Raw genomic sequence first — 16,127 nt, forward strand, 5'->3', positions numbered from 1 at the left:
AAAAAAAAAAAAGATGGAAAGAAAATGAAAAGTGTCATGCTTCATTCCACATTCAGACAATATCCTTTACTTTTCTGGAGAATGATAGTATGCCTCCTCACTAATCCTCCTGGATTGTCTTGAATCATTGTTTTGTTGAAAATAAGCCATTCACAATTTTTCATTATACAGTATTATTGTTAATATCTACAACATTTTTCTGGCTCTGTTCACTTCATTTTGTTTCACTTCATGTAAGTCTTTTCAGGCTTTTCTAAAATTATTCTCCATATCATTCCCACAGCACAATATTTCATCACAACTACATACCATATTCAGCCTTTCCCAACTGATGGGAATCCCCTTAATTTCCAACTCTTAGCCACTATAAAAAAAAGCTACTATAAACATTCTTGTACAAATAGATCCTTTGTTCCTCCCCCTTCCCAACCCTCTTTTATTATGTCTTTGGGATATAGACCTAGGAATGGTATTGCTGTATCAAATGTGTAATTTTATTGCTCTTTGGGAATTGGGGAACAGACTTCCTCTGCTTGGTCTGAAGAAGTTTGACATAGGATTAGTAGGTGAAAGCTGCATAGGACCTTATTTAGACTTAATGGAAGGAAAACCTTCCTCATAATTAGAGCTATCTAGAAATGGATTGGTCTACTTTGGAAGGATAGTTAATTCTTCCACAATAAAGATCTCTAAAATACAGGTTAAGAAATCATTTGTCATAGAGGAAATAATTATTCCAGTAAATTTCTGTGATTCCAAGTTCAGAGAGATTCCTACAACCTGGGCAAAGAACAGTATATTTCTGCTTACTCTCATGCTTTCTTCTATCACATCTTGCCTGAGAATACCAGCCTTATCTAATGTATCTCCTTTGGGGAATGTACTCAGTTCCAGCCATATAAGCTCAGGAGGATATCCTCTGATGTACTCAGGAACCAAAACGATTTTTGTCAGTCTATCTAAATCTTTAGAGGATATAAGGATGTGTCCTCGTGGAATTCCCAAATAGGGTTTTCCAAGGTCTACATAAAAAGTGTTCTGATCTTTTCTTTTGGTTCTTTGGTATTTTGCTGACTCCACAAAAGCATAATACTGATTGTCTAATATCAGGTGACATCTAAGGATAACCATTTGTGCCATTTTTTCCGGAATTCCATTAACCACTAGTCCATACATGGATAGTGACTTGTGTTTATATACATATCTCCTAGTTTCTGTTTTCCCATTTCACCTAAGGCTTTCATAGTACACTGGTGCTGTAGATTTCTCTACATTCCTAAAAGCTCTGTGGGTTTCAATTCTGACCTAAAAGTATGGTTCTAAACCAAAGCCATCCCGAAGAACTGAATTTTAAAAAATCAACAAGACTAAATGCAGTAATCTGGAGACCAAATTAGTTTGAGGTTTTGTACTCCTTCCCTCTCACAATTTTTTGTTTAAATTTTTGAGGACAATCAGAGTTCAAAATAAGTTTTCTCATGCCAGCCCCTGCCCCCAACTGTATCCCTGTCATTAAATAGGAAGATATTTAGTTCAAAATTAATCTACCTCAGTGGATGATGGAATTGATTGGAAAATGTTGAATTCCTAAAATAAAAGTTTTTGTGAGAGGGAAAACTACTATAAATTTGGGGTTATGGTTAGAAAGTGAAGGAGTAATTGCCCTAATAGTTTTGTCCATAAATTAGGTATCATTGACCGCACACAAGCCTAATGCTGTTTTAAAACAACAACAACTCATACCACAATTCTAGGATTAAAGGTTAGCCAAACATGCTGTTTTTATTATATTAATGTCACAATGAAGTATTGTGTTAAAGCAGCTCACTTGCAAGCAATTTTTAGAGGAATCCAAGGCATGTTTGAGAATCTGTCAACAGCATACCACAGGAAAACAATGGATACTTGTGGAAATTCAGGCAGCTACTTTGGAATGAATCTAATCCCATTAGCTGAAACCTGAAAGATATGATATCTTATGTCAGAGACCTTTTTGTCCACCTTAATTATATGCAGAATAAAGTGGGTTCTTTTGGAATGTAGGACACTAAATAAAGTATTGTACTGCCATGTAGCATGCAGTCTACCTGGTCCTTCAATCAAAATACCCCCTCGTTAATGTGTCTTGCAACTATATAAATCTGGGTACCTGATGACTTTAGAAAAATCAAGAGCCTGTTGGTCTGAAAGGATCTTTGCTTATTTCTAGAATGGGATGAGTGGCTAAAAAGAAAAAAAATAAGTCTTTCAAAAAAGGATTTAAATAGAAGCTCAGTAAAAAACTTTTCAGCATTTTAAATACTGTGTTTTTCTTGGATTTGAAATTTTACTGTTTTTTAGTGTTTTCATTTTACATTGTAATCTTTTAACAGTATCTGTTGCAAAGAATGATGAGCTTAAAAATTATATAAAGAATTCAGTTAACCCCTCCTCTGGCCCCCCTTGTTAAATCCACCCATTAAAACCTAATGACTTCAAGGAAAAAAATGAGAAAGGGAAAGGCAAGGAAAAAAAAAATTGGAAAATATGGCTCAGAAGTAAAGAAATGTGAATTTTGCCATACTGCCCAGGAACCTTCACTGATGTATCTTGAATACTTTTTTTTTGAGAATAGAATTGGAAGGCACTGAACTTAGTGAATAAGCAACAAATAGCATAAAAATAAAGTTGCTTCTATTTAAATAAGAATGTTTATTTTTGTACAAGTTAATTATTCTTAAATCATTTGTGTGTCTATATACAGATCTCTGATTTATTGGAGCAAAGATATAATAAGTGTTGTTCATTTTGATTGTGTCTGACTCTTCATGACAACATTTGGGGTTTTCTTAGCAAAGATACTGGAGTAGTTTGCCACTTTCTTCTCCAGAACATTTTACAGATGAAGAAACTGAGGCAAATAGAGTTAAGTGACTTGCCCAGGGTCCCACAACTAGTAAGTACCTGAGGTACTTCCTGACTCCAGGCATGGCACTCTATCCACTGTGCCACTAAGGTGTTTTATCATTAGCAATTCCAGGAAGAAAAATCTGTGCAGTTTGAGTATCTATACACTGACCTATATAAACAGTTGTTTGATCCTGGAAAATAGAAAATGAACAGATATTGACATTTCCTAAGTTGTTTATTCACAGCAGCCAATTCCTATAAAAAGGAGAGCAAAAGAATTTAGAAACCATCTCAGCCAGCAAATGATTGACCCCTTTGTCAAGTGGAGGAAGATGTCAATCAAGTGAAAAAATAGTTTAGACTATATGCTCATTTATGAATTCTTAATAAAGAACAGCATAGAAAATTATGACTTGGTTTGCATCACAGTACAGCAAAAAGCAGTTTCAGAAAGCATGGCAAGAGACCCAACTACGGAAATGCATCCCAAAAGTATTCAGTTGGAAATAACTGAGATAATAGACAGAACAATTCGTTTTTTGTGAAAGACAATGAAGCCTTAGGCAGTTCTTAGCTTTCTGATCTGGATGTGTGATGTGAGGAAGTTAAGTTGACATGAAAGGGAAAAAAAAAACATGGTAAGAACAACTAGACTAGACTCATGTATCCACAAGGAAATCTGTGTTAGAGGTGCCATAATTTTGTGTATGTTGAGTTTTAAGGAAACTGAAAGAGGGAAATTTGGTGGTGGCTGGTGGTGGGCGACTTATTATCACAAAATAAGTGGCCAAGAGAATATTAGTAATTATTAATTCTTCTCTACAAAATGTTTTATGAGTGTACACATGCATTGAGAAAATCATAGGTGTGTGGGCTTATAGAACCCTTTGTAGAACTGCTCATCTGCCTTTGAGGTCCACCTGGGACTCAAAGGTTTACTTATGGCTTCAAGAAGCTGTAGCATGCACAGCCACATACTGGTAAATTGTCTCAGCAAATGGACTAATCCAGTTGATAGAACTTAAAAGTGTTAGTGAGTTAGGGGAATGTCTGCACCAAGCATGTGAAGACTTTCCTCAGCGGAATGGACAGATGAAAACAGTTTCTTCCTAGGTCTGTGCAGGTGACTAACACAGAGGCTGTGGAATGCTTAGAGATAGGTCAGAAATGCCAATTTCATCCACTGCATTGCAGGCTATTACTAACCCTGACTTTGTCTTGCCACTGGATTTTGTCTGGAAAAGAGAGTGAGGGTGAAGATTTTGCACAGCTTTGCTCCTCTTACATCTAATTCACATACGTGAAGACCATCACCCTGTAATGTCATTCTCTTTGAAAATAACCACCAACAGCAATAGGAGTTTATAAAAGTAATGGGCAGTAAAGAGGTAAAAAACCAAAAATATTTATAGCAGCTCTTTTTGTGGTGATAAAGAATTGCTGATTGATGTCTATCAATTGGGGACTGACTGAACAAGTTGAATATGATTGTGATGGAATACTATAATGCTATAATAAATGATGAGCAGGATGTACTTAGTAAAACCTGGAAAGACTTATGTGAACTGATGCAAGGTGAAATGAGAACCAACAGAACATTGTATAGTAACAGCAATATTGTAGGATGATTAGCTGTGAATGACTTGAATATTCTTAACAATGCCATGATCCAAGACAATTTTGAAGAACTGAAAAATGTTATCTATCTCCTAAGAAGTGATGGAATCTGGATGCAGATCTAAGCATATGATTTCTTTATTTTTCTCGTGGTATTTTTTGTTTGTTTGTTTAGTTTTGGGTTTTTTGGCCTGTATCTTTTTCCACAATGCGAGTAACATGAAATATGTTTTGTATAACTATACATATATAACTTGGATCAAATTGTTTATCTTCTCAATGATGGAAGAAAAAATGGCAAGAATCTCAAATTCAAAAAAAAAATTTTTTAAGCATGCTAAAACTGTTTTTACATGTAATTGGGGAAAAAAATAAAATATTTAAAATTAAGTAAAAAGTAATGTGCAGACATATAGAAACAGTATCCCAAAGGAATGCTTATCATTATAGTCATACAATTGCCTGAAATGTAAATAAACTATAAGATCTTAGTGTCCTTATCCTTTTTTCCCCCCATCAATTCTAAATAGTCATTTGGTTTGGTAAAGCAAAAAAAAATCATTGAACCAGGAATCAGGAAGACCTGAATTCAAATTTTACCCGTGATGTTAGTTGTATGACCTGACTTCATGTACTCCATTATAAAATAGGAACAATAATGGTACCTACTTCCCAGAGTTGTTGTGAAGATCAAATGAGATAATATTTGTAAAGTACTTAGTCCAATGCCTGGAATATGTCAAGCACTATATAAATGTTAGCTATTAATATTATTAAAGGCTGCCTTCTTAGAAGCTTTTTTTCTCATGCATGTGTCAAAATTATACATATCCCCTTGATAACTTTAGCAACTGAAAGAATTTTCAGATATCCTTCAATTTATTGGTATCCAGTAGAACATAAAACAGGAAAGACTTATCATGTTCTCTTGCACAATTGTGGAGATTATCCAGCACAAAAATCTCTGTTAAAGAGGGATTCCCTATGAGTGTCTCCAGATGCTCTTTTGGAAATGATATTAAATTGATTGCATCAAGCCCCAGAGTATTTCAGAACCCCCCTAATGATATCCATAATCACACAAAATTTGACTTGTAGGAAAAACCAAGTGGATAAAAAAAATCCCCATTGTCCATATTATAATATGCAATTAGATGTTCAACAACCTGATTTATATTTCTTACTCAGGCAATTTAAATGAACTAGGCATTGAAGTCAAAAGAAGGAGAGGGGATGCATAACCAGAAAATAAATAAATTTTTATATATATATATATATATATATATATATATATATATATATGTATGTATGTATGTATATATATATATATATATATATATATATGTATGTATGTATGTATGTATGTAGCATAAATACAAGGAAGTTGTAATGGATAGAAAAACTGCCCATTCCATTACTATCTCTAATGTGTCAGGAGATCTATGAGAAGAAGATCTTAAGCTTGTGGAGTGAACCCCCAAATGAGAATTTACCAAAAGTCATAGACAAGTGTCACACAAGCTAGCTACGCATGGATAGACTGAGATCAGCAGCAGCATATCTACTGCAAGCACAGCTAAAGCAAATGAAAAGTATAAACGTTTCTTCTGCTTGTATCCACATTTTCCAGAGCATGTACTGAACTTTTATATCATGGATGGAGGAAATGTTTTTTTCTGTCAGTATTCCTTAACCTACTAAAAAATACCCACCATATAGTATACACAAGTAAGAGGCAATATAATTATCTCATATACTTTAATAAATAAGAATACTTAAGAAGCAGAAACATAAAAGCAAAAATTAGATTTACATATATGTGTTGTGCACACACACCTTCATTTTATTATTATGATCATTTGAGGATCATAATCAAGAAGAATGAGGAGAAAGGACTGAGGAAAATCAAAGGCAGTAGACAGAGTCCGATTAAGTGAATTGTTAGTCTGAAATAATCTGAATCTTATTCATTTAGACATTGAAGGCAAAGCAAATTCTTACCTGTTATGACTCCTACTTGAAATTCTAATTAGTTTTCTAGAATTTTTGGACCCAACCTAAACTGAAGAAATTGTTTATTTGCTTTTGTTTTCAAATTTCAGTTTTGTTTTGTTTTAAAAGTTTATTCTTAAAGTCTAAGTTTATCTCCTCATGAAATTCTGAATTTTACAACTTATATAAATTTACTCTAAATATACTTGAAAATTTCTAATATTCAAAAGCTGTCACATTGTCTTACCTTTTTTCCCCTCCCCTTCGAAGATCGTAGTAACCTCATTAAATACTTCTAGAATCTTATATTTGGAACCAGCAATTAATTTCTAAGTCCTTTCCCCAAATCAAAATTGGGATTTTTTGTCAAGTTCTGATGGGAATGATCTATTACAAGAGTCAAATGTGAATGTAAAAAAATCTTCCAAATAGAGATATCACTTTAGCTACATCATTTCTGGACCTCTGTTTCTTTAATCTTTAAAATGAAGAGCCTGGATAAATTAATCTTTGAAATTACTCCTGCCTTTCCAAAAGTTCTGTGGTCTCTTTTACATCAGTAAGTGTGTATAGTATTCAATCACTCTATTTCTTCTTATGTATAATGGTTGGCCTGATAAATAGAAAAAAAAAATAAAAATAAAAAGCAATATCATTTTATGTGGTAGAATTTTTTTTAAATAGGAAAAAAAATTGTTATGTAATGAGGATCTTTATGACAAAAAATAAGTTCTTTAAAGCAGGGCTATAATTGTTTGTTTAGCATTATAAATTATTTACTTAAGTAGTACTTGGGGGAAATATGTTATTTATAAACAGTACTTGTTACGGTAAACTTTAGTTGGAAGGATATAAGTTAAGATGAAATAGCTATTGTTTTCAAGGTCACAATGTTTATATCCAAAAGAAATGTAAACTCTTAAATGTCTTAGATGTCAGTGGAACTCAGTGACAGCTTCCTCTGAAGATTCATGGAAATATAGTCTACTGTGTGGGTTGTCCAAAGATTCTATGGGTAAAACAGATTTGTGTGCTAAAATGTCTCTGAAGACAAGAATGAAAAGACAAAACAACAACTGTATTTCAACAATTAAAGTACTGAATGTATTAGTAATGAGATCAGAGAGCAGAGAGTAAAGATTAGGAAGGTCTTTAGAAATTATTCTAAAAATCTTTCAAATAGAATCAGGTTATTTGGATGGTTTACATAACACAAAATAATCATAAAGTCACATTTATATCTCTTGGCACAAGGGGCGCACAAGATTTATTTCTGGCTGAATACTAGTGACAGTTGTCCAGTTGGTAACCAGATTTGCACATATAATGAGATCCCTTTGAAGATGAATTTTCATTAAACTAATGTTAGCAATCCATATTTGGCAAAAAAATAATATATACCATTCTGTCTTGTTCCTAAAATACAAAGTTATTAAGATAGACAGTCGTTTCCATTTTTCTCTATTCATATGCTTCGAAAAATGAAGAAGAGATAACATCTGGCAGGGTGGGGTTAGAAAGAAAAAAAACAACCTCTTAGCCTAGATGGAGCTGGTTACTTGCCAGGGCCAAATAAAGAACTATTTCTTTATTTGAAAGATATTTATGTCAGTAGTTGCCACAGTAGTCAAACTATTAGTGTTGCTTTTCTGCGAAAGTTTAATCTTCTAAAAATGGTGGAGATAGGAATCAAAATGTGTGTGAGGTTTGGATGATAGAACTTGTAGGTAGTAATAGGAATATAATTATATGGGTGAAAAAACAGCTAGGAAAGAGAAAGTCTGCTATAGCCTAGATCTTCTATTTAAAAATGGGATGAGTAATTGTTCTTGCTCCATTATGAATTGGATTGTAACAAATATAATGGGGAAGGTTGGATTTAGGAACTAGAAAGGATATTTACAGACAAGGTTTTTGATGTGAAGACCAATTTAACTAGTCTTCCTTTGGTTTGGTATTTGTGTAGAATTGACCAGAAAATGTCTGGAGACCATAGTGGCTACGAACTCAGTAAGGCCAAAGCTATTCTAACTGAAATGAAGTCCATCAGAAAGGCCATTAGCTCAGGAGAGAAAGAGAAACAAGATCTAATACAGGTATGTATAACTTTAATGAAAACAATTTTTCAAAACATACTTCTACTCTTTCAAGTCTTTCACATATTTTGGGGGGAGAAAAATACCCATTTGCAGAAAATCAAGTGACTATCTAATTTCTACTGTGTTCAAGCATTGTTCTTGAATCAAAATGAGTTTGAATTTAGCCCAAGACAAGTTGAGAGCGAGTGTTAAAATTAGAACAGGTATTATTAGGGAGAGCAGGTTGATTCTGAGGACCCCATGCAGTTTTTAATCTTTGGATGACTGACATTCAATGGTCCCTAGAGCCATGCATGGAGTAGGGGACTCCTAATTCTATCATCAAGTTAGGTTGACAAAAATTTATTAAGTGCTGGCTATCTGCCGGGCACTGTGCTAGGCTTATCTAGGAATAAGCAAAAAAGAAAGGGAGTCTCTGCCTATCAATGAGTTTACATTTTAATCCGGGAAGATAACACATTAAAAAAAGGGAAATTGAAAACTTCTTGTAGGATCCTAAAACCAATTGGAAAGGGCTTCTGAACTAGAGATGACCAATGTCTTAGACTAGTCTTGATGTAATTAAGTAAGATTGTTGATGCCAAATAGTTGCAGTTCTGCAGTCAGTGCGTTCATGTCATACATTGCCATTCAGTTCACTACATTGTGCTGTCTGCCACATTCCTAGGACTGTAGACATTTGCCAATAGATCAAAACTTCATAAGAGAATAAACAAACTATATTTAATTTGCTGAAGCCATATCGAATATATTTCAGATTTTTGAGCTCTAAACACATCTTAGTGTGATTACTTAGTTGACCTTTTTTGAAGGAATATCTAATACCATTGTGATATTTCTACTCTGGATAAGATCAGTCTTAAAATTAAAATTAAATATAAATGCCTGAAGTAGATAATTTATAAAACAATGGTGATTATATATATGTGTATATTAAGGGGGAGAGAGATTTTTAATTTTCTATAGCCAGTCAACAACTTTAAGGTTTCTTTTTAGATGCCCTAGTTTACTTTTATAATAATCTCTCTTTACAGTATAAGAATCTTAATGTTTAACAATAAAATAATCTTAACATTGGATCATAAAAAAATTAAAAGTATCTTCACTGTCAGAAAATTTGTGGAGTTAAACCACTTTTATTATCCTTGAATCAAACTTTGGACTCATCTAATGCCCATAGTTAAAAGAAAATCTTTTACTCAAGAAGATGAATCTTTTTCTTTGGTCACCAAACTAGGTAATGTATACTCTGCTTGTTTGTGCAAACACTGATAGGATTTTATATTATAGTTTAATTTTTAGAAAAAAAGCAAATTCTTAAATATTTTTAAAATTTTAGTTTAATAATGTTTTATATTAGTTATATAATTATTTGTTTTAGCTAGAGATAGATGTCAGCTTGGAGCTGCTTTCTGGCCTGATATGAAGATAATTTGAAATTAAACTTGGGTTGCCATGACCCAGTTTCTTGTCAAAATTGGTATATTGAATTGTTGTTTTTTTCTTCTCAGTAATACTTTATTTTTTCAAATGCATGTAAAGATGCTTTTGCCATTTTTTTTTTTTTTTTTTTGTGAAACTTTGTGTTCCAAATTTTTCTCCTTATATTGGGTTTTTAGTAATTTTACTATGCATGGTAGAAAGGAGTCTTTCCTTACTTTAAGCAAACCCAATTTATGAAAATCTGGTTTTACAAAACATGTCGATTGGACAAGAAATGAGACCATTATTTCCCTCAGTTCTAGAGTTGGCTGTGTCACTACTGATTATATGACCTTATATTTAAATCATTAGGCTTATTTGGGCCTCAGATTCTCTAGAGCTAAAAAAATCACTTTAAAATTTTAGAATTCTAGGATTTAAAAAAAAACACCAAATGATAAGTATTTCAACACAGTCAGAATGATTCATTTTTATTAAAATTAATCATTCACAAAATTTCTGTTACCTACAAACTAAATATAAATAAATATAATCATGAAACGTTTTTTAATCAGGAAGGCATGTATTGTATATTGAATTAAGATGTTATTTCTTTTCATTTCCAGAGATCTGGAAAAATAAGATGGCCATTGATATAGTTTATATATATATATTTATGTGTGTGTATAATATTTAACATAAAATGGTGCTAAATTGAGCATTTTCGAGCACTATTTTATGTCTAGAAATACAAAACAACTTATTTTATTGCCAAACTATGTCTAATCCATTTCAGTAAAAGTGTATATTCCAATGAAGTTAATGAACATTTCTTTTATGGGATTGAATGAGTGTTTAATTTTGCTTTAAGGCAGGCTATCTTGAATAAAAATGTTTTAAAAAATAATTTGTGTTTTCTGAACAGAGTCTCGCTAAGCTGCAGGAACGGCTTCATTTGGACCAAAGCATTGAGAGATCTGAACCAGACTTAAGAGCCAACTCTGTGAGCTCTCATTTATCTCTCTCCAGACAGACCCTCGATGTTGGGTCTCAAACAGGCATCTCTGGAGATGTAAGTGACTTTATGGAGAGGGAGGCTAGAATGCTCTCACTAGAGGGGCTTGAATCCAGTGGAAATGGAGAACAGGACTACCAGCTAGATTCCAAGGTTTGAAGTCCAGCCATACCAACGCAGTTCTTTATCCTCATGAGGCAGGTTTTAAAAAATCATGGCTCTATTTTTTCTGGATGAGAGCCAAGGTTATTCACATCCTTTCCATATGAACAGTTTTGTTTAATCTTCCTCAGGCTATATTCAGGTATTCCATTAAAACTCTTAAGAAACTCATAATTTGAATTTATGCTGGCTCTTTTTTTGTTTTGTTTTGTTTTTTACCATAATTTTTAAAACATCTACTGTGAAATAGATTTTAAAACCATAAAGAAAATACATTTTTATATTATATTTAAAGAAAAGTAGGCATAGGCATTTTTCTAAGTTTCCTTAGTTCTTTTTTTGCTTCTTAGTTGTTTTGGAACAATAATGAATGCCTTTTCTTATATACCCCTAACTGATTTCCTGTTCTTACCTTCCCTTGAAGCATGATTATAAAAGTAAGTCAAGTAGAGGTCATGACCCTGCCTGACATTTGAAAAATTGTGCTTAAACCTACTTGGTTTTCATTTTGTGCAGTTGAAAGTTAATTGATGGAAATTTAGCTCTTAGAGACAAAGAAATTAGTTCCAGTTCATGTATTTTATTGAGCCTACACACCTGTCATAAAATTTAAGCCACCAGAAATATTTACCTAACATTTTTACCTTGAATGTAACATAAAGGAAAGCTGCTTTTAGATGCACTACAAAATTGATTCTCTTCAGAAGCTTTTTTTTTGTTACTTTATTGACACTAGCAAATATATAGATTATCTTTTTTTTTTAAATCCTAATTTGTATAAAATTTCCTTAAACATAACAATTTACTTGTTGTTCCTGAAAATAATTAAACAAATAATTTGCTTCATTCATTACAGATTTAATTCTGTTTATTTGTTTCTTTCTTTTACTAGTTTGGAGCGAGAAGTAGAGCCAACTTAGCAGAAAAAGTCAGGTTAAGTCTACGATATGAAGAAGCCAAAAGAAGGTAGTAATTGGAATTATCTGTGTTCATTGGGCAAGGGGTTCAAAATATATTTTCTTTGTTGGAGTTAATCTTTGTTCTTATAGTGACATCTACTGGCTGCTTCAGAGGCAAACTAGGCTTAAGTAGCCAACATTTCTCCTTTAAATTTTATTTTTATTTTAAAAGATAGGCCTGGCGGAGTTTGTATTTCCCTTTTTTTCCCCCTTTTAATCTGAAAGAATATTGTTAGAATGTAGAATAAAAGAAATGAGAGCTTTGAGGAATTTACCCTGTTCTTTAAAGAAAAAAGGAATTTTTAGGAATCCATTGGTTCCCATTGAAATAAAGAAGGTTGCATTATCCAATTCAGGAATTGGATAATGTTGCATTAAATTAGAGGCTTTGTTACTATTAAATCACAAGAGTGGCCCAAATTCTTCCAACTGCTTTGCACCAAGACTCAGCCTACCCTTATCAAAGATAAAATACCTGTTAAGTCAAAGCCCAAAGTAGTCTTTCTCCCTAAAGTGAAGTTCTATTTATTTCTTCCATCTTTGGGGGCCCTGGGATGTTTCTTACATCTCTATGATTACCTTTCTTACAGCTCTCTTCAGTGTGAACAATGAAGAAAAAACTCTTTTATTTAAGTATTCTTTCTTTCTTTTTCTTTCTTTAATAATAACTTTTTGTTTTACAAACAAATGCAAAGAAAGTTTTCAGCATTCACCCTTGCAAAACCTTGTGCTCCAAATTTTTCTCCCACTCCCTAGATAGCAAGCAATCCAATATATGTTAAACATGTGCAATTCTTCCATACATATTTCCACATGTATCATGCTATACAAGAAAAATTAGATCAAAAAGGAAAAAAAATGAAAGAAAAAATAAGCAATAACAAAAAAGGTGAAATACTATGTTGTGATCAACATTTAGTCCCTACAGTCTTCTCTGTGAATGCAGTTGGCTTTTTCCATCACATGTCAATTGGAATTGGCCTGAATTGTTGAGAAGAGCCACATCCATCACAGTTGATCATCACATAATCTTGTTGCCATGAACAATGTTCTCTTGGTTTTACTTACTTCATTTAGCATAAGTCTCGCCAGGACTTTCTGAAATCATTCTGCTGGTCGTTTCATTTAAGTACTCTTTCTAAGATTTATGTACTTCTTTCTTTTCTGCTTTAGGACTCTGCTCCTGTGTGGCAGAAGGTACTCAATATCAGTCAGTTTTAGAAAACCCTTACTCTGTGCTAAGTTCTAGACTACTGTCTAGTATATGGACTAAAGACCTTAGATCAAATTTGACCTTAAACACTCACCAGCTGTGTTTTTACTTTGGGCTTTACTCTGTCTCATTTTCCTTATCTGTCAAAGGAACTGTCAAATCACTCTTTGCAAATTTGTCAAATCACTATCTTTGCAAAAACAATAGTAAAGAACAACTTTTAAAAAAGGATTATATATACCTATTTTCAGGAAATAAAAGGACAGTCCTTTTTTCTTAGTGTTATTTGCTTATTTATTTTTTTGTTTTATGAGGAAGAATTCCAGTGATACCTTTGGCTTGATTATATCCCTTATCTAAAAGCTTAGAAAATATCTTTTATCACTTAGGAAAACATAGAGGGAGAAAATGTGTTACCTCTCTAGATTTAAAATCTGCTAAAAGTAGAGCTATAGTAGAGTTGATTTTTCTTAGAAGGACAAATTTGAAGTATTTATTGAGGACTTTAATCTAAAAAATATTTTGTTTGGCTGTTGAAGAATATGATTATGATTGAAATTGGTGATAAGTTTAAAATATTATATAGTTGTCTGCATATTGTCTCTCCACTTTCTCTGTAAGATCCTTGACATACAAGAAAGTTTTATTTGCCTTTTTTTGTATCTTCAGTGCTTAACACTTTGTATAATAGGCACTTAATAAATGCTTACTTACATGATTTAAAGTAACATATTTCCTCAAGCATATTCAAATTGCAAATTAAAGGTCCTAAGAACATAAATCAGTTTACTACCTGGCAAATATATTTAGCCTAAAATATTGAGTTGAATGCTGAGCCTCTTATGCATTCTTCTCTTTTTAATTATCTTCATTTAGCATATTCAACAAGTACCTACTATGTATCCATGAACTGGGCTAGATAGAATTTTTTTTAAATTGTATTGCTATCCTCTGTTTTATATTTTGTTCCTTTCCAAATATATCTCTTTCTACCTCCCCACTTAGTGAATTAACCTCCTCTAAAGAACTAAAGAAGGGAATAAAATCAGCAAAACTAACCAATATATCTGTGAAGTCTGACAATATATATAATGTTTCACACCAATAGTTCTTTAAAAAAAAAAAGCAGCAAGTTCATTTCCTCATCTCCTTTCCATTGTAACATATCTGATTAGTAGTCATTTAAAATTTATTGTTGGGAGTTTTTGTTTTCTTTTAAACAACAGTGTAAGTTTTTTTTGAAGCTTGCTTACGTATAGCTCCTCTGTAAAATATTACAATTCAGCCGCTTTTAATAAATAATGGCATAACTTTCCTATATAACATGCCACCTACCAATGTGGCTATTAGCATTCATTCTCTCTAATTAAATATATCTACAGAGTCAAAATTCAAGTTTGATAAGTTTAATTGAAGGGGGAAAAAAACACCCTTCATTTCTCTAACCCAACTTTAGCAAGAAAAACCTACAACACTGTTATATTTACAGAAACATGGATACATACTTACCCCCCATTAGTGAAGGTGAACTGACAGATTGTATTTAAAGAGGCTGTCTTTGCCGTGTCTTTTAAGTTTAAACTAGTTAGATTGTTATGTTCCTTGAGGGCAGGAAATCTCTTCACTGTCTGTCCTCTTGTTATGCCTTATATATGCTAGGGAATCAAATCAGATAACTCAGGTAAAGTGCTTTGCAAACCTTTAAGTACTCGATACATGCTAGCTGTTATTTGTATAATATTTGTTGATTGAATGATTAGAACAAGTACAAGTTCATTTTTAGTGTATTTTCATGTCGGTATAAAGTAGCAAATAGATGCATCCTGCTGCTCTAGCACAGGGACACAGCAAGGTATAAGATTTGAGTAGTGTATGACTCCAAGCTATACTCCTTTAGTGAAGCAAAAGCAGCAGAGAGAGTTGTTTTGATTATAATTCAAAAATTTTATACATTTCATTGAGTGAAATAAGTCATAAGAAACGACCTCCATAGCAAGAAATCTACATTGGGGATGCATGCATGCCTAAGGCCATCTCTTTATACTATTGAATCCCTTACATAACTTTTCATCCCTGAAACTTTGGATAAAATCAATTTTTGGACCCTTAATTCATTAAACATTTGCATGCCTACTATGTGCAAGGAAATCTATAAGTTTTTCTCTGCTTAGCTCATCATTACATATAGCAGAAACTTAAATAGCCTTTTTTCCTAGGAATTCTAAACACTTTTGTTCATATTCTTTTATTCAAATTCTTTTACCTTGAAGCATCCTCTAGAAAATACATCTGAAATTCAGCAGCTATTTCATGCTTGACTTGTTTAAAAAAAAAAAAGTGTCCTTTTCTCCCCACCTTTATACAAATCTGCCCCCAGTTTGTTTCATTAATTACTTCACACCACAATTGAAGATACTGGCTTTTGCCCATTTTGGAGGGAGCTCTCTTATATGACCATTTTTAATTTTATTGTAAAGCTACTGGTAATATTGAAAGGAAGATAAATTTCAGGGATCTGTGCTTACGTTGAAAATGCTTTTTCCTACTGAATTCTGAATAAATAAAGGAGTGGGCTTTGTTTCTCTCATCTGTTTTCTCCTTCTACTCTCTGTTTTATGTGCTTAATGAAGCTAATAATATCATGCTTATTTAGCATTTTGATGATTAATTTTTCAGTATGTTGAGGCAGTTGTTTATAGTTTTGTGGAGAAAGCTGAAGAATAGCTGATGTTACATCCATTGTAAGTGCAGATGGTGGA

At 32.7% G+C, this 16,127-nt stretch overlaps 1 protein-coding gene across 2 annotated transcripts in view; it reads left to right on the top strand.

Moving 5' to 3' along the window:
* WWC2 (WW and C2 domain containing 2) overlaps positions 1–16,127 on the top strand; it is a 228,315-nt gene that overhangs the window by 137,501 nt on the left and 74,687 nt on the right. For both annotated transcript variants that reach the window (XM_074275325.1, XM_074275326.1), the window contains exons 6-8: positions 8,465–8,594; positions 10,945–11,091; positions 12,089–12,162. In XM_074275325.1, the coding sequence (XP_074131426.1) occupies positions 8,465–8,594; positions 10,945–11,091; positions 12,089–12,162 (351 nt within the window). The remainder of the gene's footprint in view (positions 1–8,464; positions 8,595–10,944; positions 11,092–12,088; positions 12,163–16,127) is intronic.

The sequence above is a fragment of the Sminthopsis crassicaudata genome, chromosome 6 (genome assembly GCF_048593235.1).
Source record: "Sminthopsis crassicaudata isolate SCR6 chromosome 6, ASM4859323v1, whole genome shotgun sequence".
Lineage (NCBI taxonomy): Eukaryota > Metazoa > Chordata > Mammalia > Dasyuromorphia > Dasyuridae > Sminthopsis > Sminthopsis crassicaudata.